General features: G+C 36.4%; 1 protein-coding gene across 3 annotated transcripts; it reads right to left on the bottom strand.

The window, feature by feature from the left end:
• Window positions 1–1,116: 1,116 nt before the first annotated feature.
• On the bottom strand, window positions 1,117–4,699 carry LOC119083110. 3 transcript variants are annotated; one of them, XM_037192743.1, is made up of 7 exons: window positions 3,986–4,699; window positions 2,776–2,922; window positions 2,450–2,596; window positions 2,124–2,270; window positions 1,798–1,944; window positions 1,363–1,616; window positions 1,117–1,274 (listed from the first exon to the last, which is right to left on the bottom strand). In XM_037192743.1, the coding sequence occupies exons 1-7, from the start codon at window positions 4,401–4,403 to the stop codon at window positions 1,137–1,139; spliced, it is 1,398 nt and encodes a 465-aa protein (XP_037048638.1). In that variant the 5' UTR covers window positions 4,404–4,699; the 3' UTR covers window positions 1,117–1,136. The 3 variants fall into 3 exon arrangements, with proteins under 3 accessions (XP_037048638.1, XP_037048640.1, XP_037048639.1); XM_037192745.1 differs by having other exon boundaries at window positions 2,450–2,548; window positions 2,875–2,922; XM_037192744.1 differs by lacking the exon at window positions 1,798–1,944.
• Between the last annotated feature and the right edge of the window lie 6,515 nt (window positions 4,700–11,214).

Raw genomic sequence — 11,214 nt, 5'->3', positions numbered from 1 at the left:
CCAGCAATCATTGCAACTACTTTCATATACAGCGAATAGTATGAAAGCTGACTTATGTGCAATGCCAACGCACTTCAAGCATGAGTGACACTCTATATAGGATACTGAAACTTGACATTGTGTCACACAGCTGTAAAACACCATAAAAATATTTTCATGTAAAATAGAGTACTTTCTGCAGCTGACTATGATCACTTTTGCTTGAAGTGCGTTGGCAATGCTCATAATAATCATAACGCAGAGTAGAATGTAGAATTTCATGGTGTAGGTTCTACATGTTTGATAAAAGCAAAAATTCATAATTAGTCTAGTCGATAAGGGCAAACGTTTACCAAAATCAGCTGCTCAAACAGCACTTAAAATTCTTGCAAACTTTTTCTAACAAGAAGAGACAAAAAAATTTTGCCTTGTTACAATACTTTTAGAAGTATTTTAAGTGCTGTTTGAGCAACTGATTTTGGTAAACGTTTGCCCTTATCGACTAGACTAAATAAAAGATCCTGTCATACGCACATAATTTATCCGAGGGACCAAAAACTCGAAAAAAATACAAAATTTCCCTCATTTTCGGCCCCGAAACATAAACAGTAATATGGAAAGGAAAAGTGTTGTTGTTAGCCTTTTATTAGAATCTACTTTAGATGTACATTTTTAGTAATTTGATTTGCAATGAAGACACTATTGATGATGATAATAAATCACTTTCTCATTCTGGAAAGAATAATTATGCGGATTGGAAGATCGCTCATGAAAATTCACTATGTTTGATTCGGCTGCTTTTGTCACTTATGTTCACTCATTTTTATTACAATTCCTTTTTTTAAGGAATTCTTGAGCACAAAGATAACAAAAAGAAGAGTCTGTATTGTCAAATCTCGATTTCGAGTCGATTCAATCGGTTTGAATTTTAAATTTTCTGAGCAATTTGATGGCATCTGTTAGATCGTCTGATTTGTCTATTTCAACCTAATTAAACGTTGCAGTATGAAATATTTCGAAATTCCGTTAATTTAAATTTCTCTTAAATCTTCAATCTTTTATTCTTTTAATTTTTTAACAACAAACATACATAAATTCATTTAAAAAGATTGTCAACATTATTGAACAAAACAAGCTCTAACAAAAACAAGTTTTTTTTAACTTTGAGAACATTTACCTAAAACATAACAAGCTTTTTCATAAAACTTTTTTTCAGCCTTTAGAACATTCAGCTGTTCTATTAGAACTAACTTTTGAAGCTCTTCGATATTATGTTTCGTTAAATCGGGAATCTCCTTTAAAGAAAAGTGGTTGAGGATTTTATTTAGAAATGGGAGAGTAGAGTATGTAATGAACGCTCCTACACTGGTTGTATAAACTTACGTTTTCTTCACGATCTTTTTTCGGTGATAGTTGCTCGTCATCCGATACACCACTTATGTTTGATTGCGTAAATTCACCGAAAATGTTCGATCCTACAATTTTTGATGACGTATTCGAGGCGGTTTCAATTACCGAAACCAAATCCGGTTTGTCGGACGACAGTGACTCTGATGTCGGATCAATTTCGATTGATTCACACAGCAAACCTCGATCACGTAAAACCAATTCACTACCAGACGGGTCCATTGACTCACCTAGAGTTCAGAACAAACTAAGTTGAGACTAATACTTAGACCACTCAGGTATGTACTAGGGCGAAAATAAAAATATATTTTCTCCTGAGTTACCAAGTGAGTCGAATTTTAGTGGAGATTTTTCATGAAAGGAACAAACACTGAATAATGTTGCCTTATGTGTTCAGAAATTACGACTTACCGGTTGCTTGCGGTATGATCCAATATTCGACTGTCGTGTGTGTCTTATCAGCATTTAATTCCGATGTCGGATCAATTTCGATTGATTTACACAGCAAACCTTGATCACGTAAAGCCAATTCACTACCAGACAGGTCCATTAATTCACCTAGAATTCAGAACAAACTAAGTCAAGACTAATACTAAGACCACTCAGGTACAAAGGCGAAAGTAAAAATATATTTTCACCTGAGTTATGATAAGTGAGTCAAATTTTGGTGGAGATTTTTCATGAAAGGAACAAACACTGAATAATGTTTCCTCTCGTATTGAGAAATTACAACTTACCGGTTGCTTGCGGTATGATATAATATTCGACTGTCGACGGTGTCTTATCAGCTTGTGATTTCGATGTCGGATTCAGTTCGATTGATTTACACAGCAAACCTTGATCACGTAAAGCCAATTCGTTACCAGACAGGTCCATTAATTCAGCTAGAATTCAGAACAAACTAAGTCGAGACTAATACTAAGACCACTCAGGTACTAAGGCGAAAGTAAAAATATATTTTCTCCTGAGTTATGCTAAGTGAGTCAAATTTTGGTGGAGATTTTTCATGAAAGGAACAAACACTGAATAATGTTTCCTCTCGTATTGAGAAATTACAACTTACCGGTTGCTTGCGGTATGATATAATATTCGACTGTCGACGGTGTCTTATCAGCTTGTGATTTCGATGTCGGATTCAGTTCGATTGATTTACACAGCAAACCTTGATCACGTAAAGCCAATTCGTTACCAGACAGGTCCATTAATTCAGCTAGAATTCAGAACAAACTAAGTCGAGACTAATACTAAGACCACTCAGGTACTAAGGCGAAAGTAAAAATATATTTTCTCCTGAGTTATGCTAAGTGAGTCAAATTTTGGTGGAGATTTTTCATGAAAGGAACAAACACTGAATAATGTTTCCTCTCGTATTGAGAAATTACAACTTACCGGTTTCTTCCGGTATGGTCGAAGATCCGACTTTCGACGGTGTCATATCAGCTTGTGATTCCGATGTCGGATCAATTTCGATTGATTCGCACAGCAAACCTTGATCACGTAAAGCCAATTCACTACCAGACAGGTCCATTAATTCACCTAGAATTCAGAACAAACTAAGTCGAGACTAATACTAAGACCACTGAGTTACCAAGTGAGTCAAATTTTAGTGGAGATTTTTCATGAAAGGAACAATAAGGTCTCTGACCATGATGTGTGGTATTGTGACAATTTTTAACTTTGTACGTCGTTTTCTTGAAATCCTTTGACATCCAGGAGTAATGGTTAACTTTATTATGAAGATTGAACATTTGGCTTCGCAATTAATCAAAAATTAATCGATATTTAAAGAATTTCTTTAACTAAGGGGCCGTTCATAAATTACGTAACGCAAAAGAGGGGGGGAGGGGGTATCAGTCTATCAGTCTGTACACAGCGTTACAGGGGGAGGGGGGGGTCTGACAGTAACGTTACGTCACGCAACATATTTCGTACTAAAAAGTCTGTGCAGCGAATCGAGTTTCAAATACATGGTTTGTAACATAAAAAAATCAAATTAAAACATTTCTATTTAAAATAAATTAAAATGTGCTTAAAAACTTGCACATTGCAACATTATTTTTCAGTAGGTGACGCCCGAAACTTATCACCATGGACATGTCTGCCTAAATTGTAAAAAAAAAATCCGAAGCAATCGTATACATACAATTCGTGTAGTTTTTTTGTAATTACTGTAAGAAAAATATCAATTTTTTTCATGAGTTGTGTTACGTAACAAATCGGGGGAAGGTGGGGGTATGACCTTGCGTTACACTAGCGTTACAGGAGGGGGGAGGGGGTCTTGAAAATGTCAATTTTTGCGTTACGTAATTTATGAACGGCCCCTAAGTTTAATTTTTGAATTGGATCGAGATTTGCGTTATGGTGTCCGTGATTTGTGGTATTTTATATGAAATTCAATAGAGACCGATATTTGGAGGTATCTAAAGCGTCATACAAATTATACCGCAAATCAAGATCCAACATAACCGTGCCGTGATTTGCGGTATATTTTATTTTACATGTAAATTTGCATAAGCAAATCACGATCAGGTTTTCGCATCCGCACATCATGGTCAGGGACCTTAATGTTTCCTCTCGTGTTCAGAAAATTACAACTTACCGGTTGCTTCCGGTATGGTCGAAGATCCGACTGTTTCCATAAGTGCAGCAAATATTTTCTCACCCGCGTTGAGCTGAATTTTCTTGCCGCTTAGACATTTATCTTTCACTCTTGATTTCATATTATTAATTTTCTTATAAACTTGATTTTTTGTTAAAATTACATCGTTTTCGAACGCAAGGACGTTAATTACATTTGTCATTGCTGTTTCCTTCAGTCGTTTCACTTTGTTTGTTTTTTTTTTGTTCAATAAAATGGAACCACACTTTTGCATTAATAAAGCAAATGAAAAGTCACTCACACGAGATTTACCGTTCAGCGGGATACTTTCGGGTAATGTTTCTTCGGAACCTTCAGTCTCATCAACATCTTTTACATAAAGACTTTCGTCAATTTCGATTTCTTGCTTCGATGCCATTTCAGTTGTGATGTTGTTCACATTGCAATTTATTAGCAACAACTAACTTAAACAATAGCATTTTTGACAGCGTTAATAGACCCGTTCAAACTTCGAGATATCGGGAGGATTATAATTTTCTCTTTATGTTTGTAACGATTCAAAACAAATTATCGAGATTTTGCTTCATCAACCAATCATTAGAAAAATAAATATTAGTACTATTAGAATACATTAGGAGTGAGTGTAATGAATTATAGTGTGTTTGTGGAAATGTAATTTGGAATGAAAATCGCACACAATTTAGCACTTGTCTTCATCTTGAGGAATTCTTTTGAAAAACAGCCTACCGAAATTTTGGTAAGAAAAGTGCAAGCTTTCGGTTTTTGATCACCAGCCATACAAGCTTCGAAGAATTTTTTTGAAAGTAGTTTTGGCTTCTAGGGTCGAAGTCCTTTCTAGGCAAATATAAAAAATTCAATTAGAAAATGCGTCCGATTTCGGTAGGCTGTTTTTCAAAAGAATCCCTAAATCCCCTTTAATCAATCGGTTTCTTATGTCGTATGACATTGTATGGTATGAAAAATTTCTTCTGTCTCTTTTTCTGAAATTTCGGAGAGGGAGAAGCTTCTTTTTCACAATGCATTGAGATATAGTTTTTGTTCATGGGGATGAAAAGTGGAGACTCGCTTCCCGAGGACAATAGCAAATAAGAAGAATAGAAGAGGATAAATTACTAGCAAAAGATACGTTTTGTCGACTTAAAAAACTATTTAACTTTCACTTTTTCCAATGCCTTGGCTGGACAAATAAAGTATTTAAATTTATTCAAAAACGTGAGGTAAAGTTAACTTTACTGCACGGATCCAAAACTTTTACCTCAAGTTTTTGAATAAAATACCTTACTTGGCAATGAGATAAATGATGGAAATGGTAATCCAAATCCTCGGCTACGCCTCAATCGGTAATTTTCACACAAGAAGTACCACTTCCATCATTTGCCCCATTGTTAAGTAATGGACTATTACGATGAGGTGATGGTGATTTTAATAAGCTTTCTGGAGTTTGTTCAAATTTTGACTGAACATCGAGTAGAAATTATTTTGAAAAGAAATTATTAGCTTCGACGCAGAAGTTTTCTTTATCGTGGCAAAATTCTAACCGATATCTTTGCTATAGAACTGCGAGGTGTTTAAACTAAAAAATTTTCATTTGATGATTCGACTTAAAAACGAAATGTTTGTCTACATAGTAAAGTATAAAACTTCCAAACCTGCGAATATTAAGACCAGCAGCTGCAGCACCTGTCAATATTTGTACTGCCCTGCCGCAATTCGAAAAAAAAACATAGCTAACGCCGACCCGTACGAAACACCTATTCGTATCAAAAGCCTTTAATGTGAAACTCTTCATTTCTCTTACTTCATTTTCTTCTCTGCTGAAAAACTATTCTCCCTTTAAAATCACTTACATTATCCACTCTTTGCCTTGTTATCATATACAACTAAATTGCCGGAGGCAATATAGACAGCCCCGTACGAAGACAAATTTCATAAATTCCTATTTAAACAGCTATATACCGCTATATTTAACTATATTTCACTATAAATAAACATTTCACAGATAAATATATGCTATTATATAGCTCTATATGCCTGTATATAGCTCAATATAGCTGTATATAGGTATATATAGATGTCCGTATATGGAATCCCTGAAACCCCACACACATAACAAATTATTTCCATGTTAACAGAAACTCTCTAAGTATCATTTTTCCCAAGATATTTCTATTTTACTAAAATCCAATATGGCCGCCGGCAGTTATTTTGTTAATACGTTTCAAACAAAAAAAAATTCATGAAATTCGGTCAAAATTTACTCGAGATATTGTCAAAATACACCACGTTCACTGTACTTCCGAGTAGCCAGATAAGAGACCTAGCTCACTTCAAGAGACCTAGCTCACGCTCCGGAGAACATAATTTCATGAACTTTTTTTTCCCTGATTGGTACGGTCAATACCTATCTAATAAAGTGAAAACAGACGAAATATGTTCAAATTTGGCCGACCTACAAGCAAAAACTGCTTCCCGCCCTGTGCCTGTTTCACACCAAGGGGTCTAACTCACGAGTCGGACATCCGATTTCCATAAACTTTTTTTTTGTCGATCGGTATTGTAAATACCTTTTATTTGACGTATCACTTACAAGTTTAACGTTTAAATGTCCGGAGATATCTTCGAAAAACCGTAAAGCACTTATTGGGCCACAGCTCGGGAGGGGTCGATCCAAAATCACTCATCTTCGAACTTAGCCTGTCTTTTGACATTACCAAACGGGAAAAAAAAAGAATTTTCAAAATCGGATGCGTTTTACTCAAGTTATCGTGCAGACAGACAGACGGACAGACGGACAGACGGACATTTTTTTTTCGCGGATTTGGCATCTCTAGACAACCACAATAGGTTTCCCCTTACTCAGGGAGTCCAATTCGACGTGTTACAAACGTATGCGTAAACCTATAAGACCCCAGTACTTCGTACGGGTCTAATAATTTCTAATAAAATAACAAGAGAAATACTAGAAATTCTTTTGTTATTTCCACTGGAAATGGTTTTTCTTACAAATTACGGCAGTAGTACATACATGCTACTTTTGAAAGTAGTACCTATTATAATTTAGATCGACTCTTCACTTCGAGACGGTAAGGGAACTTGCATACAGTCAAAGTTGAATTAATGTCAGTTCTTTAATTTGTGTTGTATTTTCTGTGATTGGCTTAACGTTTCTTTCCCATGATTCGATACCGGTGAATAATTAACGTATCAGTCGGAATTGTAATTTAGCGGCAGTGAATTATAACTCGCCGGCGGTGAGGTATAGCTCACCTGCAGCGAATAACAACCCACGGGCAGCAAGTTCATTCACAGTCAGTGAATTCTAAGTAACCAGCTAACCGAGATACAGTTTTAAATTTCGAAAAACATGATTTGACACCTTGACTCTGGGCAAAATATTAAAAACAGGTCTCATGTTTATAATACTCGGCTAAATAGAACGCTTTTCGAAATTGTACACAAACATTTTGGATGAAGCATCTAACCGACTAAACCAAGGTCTAACTTCTATCAAATTGGTCTGTCAAGTGTAGTACATACTATTTTCGAAGACAAAGTAGCACCTACACTAACATGAGCTTGCCAGTGCAGTGTTGATAAGGACAGCTCGCCAGCAGTTTATATCAATTGGCGAGCGCTTCTTATCAACTGGCAAGCATTTCTTATCAACTGGCGGTTGATGTGAACTGTTCGCCTGTTGATAAAAACTAATTGCCAGTTGAAAGGCGTAACTCCGGTATCTCTGGAACTACTTAACAAATTTTGATACTGTTTTTTCACTGAAAGGTAGAATTATTGCTGATTTCTTGAGCCACACTTAAATGCAATCGAAAATTTGTTACTTGAGAAATATCATGTGTCTCTGGAGAGTGTTGTGACATAAAAATGGTTTCCCAATTTAATAATTAGCTTCTCTGAAATGATATTTAACATTCTTTGAGTCTATTAATCAGCAGGAATTTTTTTTAGAATGTCGTTTACGGTCACGCATTTTGATATTTGAGATAAGTTTCTTGTCATGGTACAATGAACTACATCTCAAGTTTTTGCTGAAGTGTGCTTGCGACGAAAAAATTCTTCTTCATCCAGAATTATTCTACTAATATCAGAGTTAGAGATGTGTCGGCCCGGTCCGAAACTCGGATTTAAAGTCCAAGAACAGGTTCAGAGGGATGTCTGAAACTACAAAATTTCAATAGATAAACCAGTATCAGCGTTTAAGATGTTTGAAAATAAAAATAACTCTTTGAATCTTTACGAATATCTCGCAAAAAAGTCCGTTGATCTGAGATTTATATTATAATGTAAGCAGAGCAGCATGTAATGTAATGTATGTATGCTTTTTCCTCACGGTTGGTTTGTAATGGGGGATGGACAAGAACTTCTAGCAGGAAAAAATTAGCTCACTCCACTGTGCCGTTTTTGAGAGCCAGTGGATGCGACTACCGCAAGCAGTCAGGTACTGCCTGAGCACATATTTTAAATTGGATCGGTAGAGGGAAACAGTTCTAAGATATACTGTGTAAAAATTATTGCTTTCGGTCATCTGCACTCGGAGCAATAACAGTTGAAAGTCAAAATTTCCCCATTTTCGAAGAGTAATATATCCTTGGCAAAGTGACCGAGCCAGCCAGTTAAGATTGATTCTCGACGCAGTTAATAAGCTCTTTCAAATAGCGACAATTTTTTTTTTTTTGAAAGTGGTCGTTTATGGTACATTTTCAAAGAAGTTCCTTTTTTCATTGCCCTCGGTGAAATTTGGACACTTCTGTACCTTTCTGGCAGCGTTATTTTAATCCAATTTGTTGCTAATATTGTAGCCTGAAGTCTAAGCTTTACAACTATTCCAAGAACTGTTGATGATTCAGTTTTTCAATCGAAGTCACTCTACTCTGAAGCGCTCGAAAAAGAAATTATTTATGAAAAAAAAATTACTGGTGGTCGGCGGTCCCTATTTAATATCGTTTCAGTCCAACCGTGCCAACCTCTTTTATTACATTTCACTGAATTTTAAAAGCGTTTTCCAATATTGCAATAATTTGTCGCACAATTTCTCGGAATTATTATCCTCAACAAAATTTGTTTTAATTGCAGCTCCCATTCCTTCGTATAATGCTGTCGATACTATCTATCAAGGCCGCCCGAAACGTGGACGCAAATTCAAAGTACCGAATCAATCACGCTCAGACAGAAAAAGACTGTGCAACACCAACAAAATCCATATCAACTCGAAAGGAAACGTCACTGAAGAAAAGATATTTGACGGAAGCTTTGAATGTTTATGTTCCCGGAACTGTACTCAACTTGTTGATGTTGCTGATCGAGAGAGACTTTTTAATCAATTTTGGAGTGCAGGTTCATTTCGCACCAGATGTATGCTGTTGGTAAATTGTGTGAAACCGAATAAAACTTGGAAGCAGACCGAGGAAATGGGTAGCAGTGACACTGAAGAGCAAGAAACTGATCGCCGGGTTCCAGACGAATTCTTGATATTTGGAACAGAAGTATGTAAAAAGGCAATTACCGGTGTTTTACAAATTAACGAGTCTCGGATAAAAACTGCCCTAAAGAAATATTGGAACGACCAAACCATCGAAGACAACAGAGGAAAGGCAAGTGGTGGATGGAATGCCTTACCACTTTCGAAGACTGAAAAAGTCATTGAACATATTGTCTCATTCCCGAAGTACATATCACACTACACCAGAGCAAAAACCGAATCTAAATACTTGGGTGCAGATTTATGTCTGGCGAAAATTTATCAGCTGTATAAAGAAAAAACTGAAAATGCAGCTGAAAAGGCAGTGAGTCAGTCGTTTTTCAAAAACATATTCTACACAAAATTCAACTTAAGATTCAAACAGCCGAAGAAAGACACCTGCCTGAGATGTGATATTTACGCCGTAAAAAGATTAACCTGTTTTGGTACTGAGCTCAAAGAGATTGAAGATGCACACGAGGCCCATTTAGCAGAAGCTGAATCGCTCTCATCTCAAATGAAGGATGACTGTGCAGAAGCTCAAAACGACGACGACCTGGAAACTCTATGAGCTTCTGAGCAAATGAACTTAAATAACTTGGGAATACACACCGGCAGCACTGGAAAAGGAAAGTTTAATATATGGATCGAAACTGAGGCATCCAAAGGCACTCAAGAAGTTGCCTCTTGTTTGAAAATGCACATCGAAAAATTTCCAAAGCCGAAGAAACGCTTGATTCTATGGTCAGATTCGTGTGGAGGACAAAATCGCAGCATCAAATTCGTCATGATGATGATTTTCATTTTACAAAATCACAAGACTTTGGAGACCATTTCTATGAGATACCTTCAGTCAGGTCACAGTTTTCTGCCAAATGACAGCGAATTCGGTGAAGCTGAGACTGCTCTCAAAAAACACGATAATCTTTACACTGATACGCAGTACATGGACATCATGAAAGGATGCAGATCCGAAGACCAATTTGAGATAAACCGAATGTCGACCGACGACTTCTTTTCGGTCGAAAATTTGCTGTCGATGATAACCAACCGAAAAACGGACATGAAAAATCAGAAAGTGAGCTGGCTGGACACGCACGAAATTGTGATAAACAAAAATGAACCAGCAATACTCAACATGGCGAAAAAAATCGGTGGACCTTACCAGAGGGTTAACATACAAAAACTGCGTTGCCCGCTTCAGCTTAAGAATGTTGTTCTAGAGAAGTTATGGCCGACAGGAAGACCACTTTCAAAGGAAAAAATTCAAGATTTGCGAAGCATGATGGGTTTGGTTCTAGAGGAGCACCGTTCGTTCTATGATTTTCTGGACGAAGTCCAAGAAGCAGACTTTATTGATGACGTTGACGGATTTGGCGAGAACATTGATTTTGAAATAGAATACGAAGAGTAGCTGTTTGAGGTAACTGGTAATGCAATTCCATTGAATTTTACTCTTTAAATATCTTCTCAAATTACAGCCTCGTTATTTGGCAGAGTTCCAATGATTCCTTAAACCTTGTGTGGATGATCATCACAGATTTGAAGTAGCTACAGAGTAAATATTTTATTCAACGGTTTTCAACTTATCATTTTAAAAAAAAATTCTTTTTGTAGTGAAACCAGACCGAACTAAAATATTTTCATTAACTCTGTGTTTGTGGCATTAGCAGTGAATTTAGCAGGCGCTAGTGAAGCATTACCTAATGGCTGGGTTATAATATTACATTAA

This window comes from Bradysia coprophila, unplaced genomic scaffold, assembly GCF_014529535.1.
Source record: "Bradysia coprophila strain Holo2 unplaced genomic scaffold, BU_Bcop_v1 contig_561, whole genome shotgun sequence".
NCBI classification, from domain to species: domain Eukaryota; kingdom Metazoa; phylum Arthropoda; class Insecta; order Diptera; family Sciaridae; genus Bradysia; species Bradysia coprophila.
Note: the sequence above shows the minus strand (reverse complement) of the source record. Positions and strands in the feature narration are given on the sequence as shown.

Bases quoted from the DNA above. Each gene is read 5' to 3' on its own strand.
- LOC119083110 (XM_037192743.1), bottom strand. From the start codon at position 4,403: ATGGCATCGAAGCAAGAAATCGAAATTGACGAAAGTCTTTATGTAAAA. The intron at 2,271-2,449 runs GTAAGTTGTAAT...TCTGAATTCTAG, and splicing joins TATCATACCGCAAGCAACCG to CTGAATTAATGGACCTGTCT. The intron at 1,617-1,797 runs GTAAGTCGTAAT...TCTGAACTCTAG, and splicing joins GATCATACCGCAAGCAACCG to GTGAGTCAATGGACCCGTCT.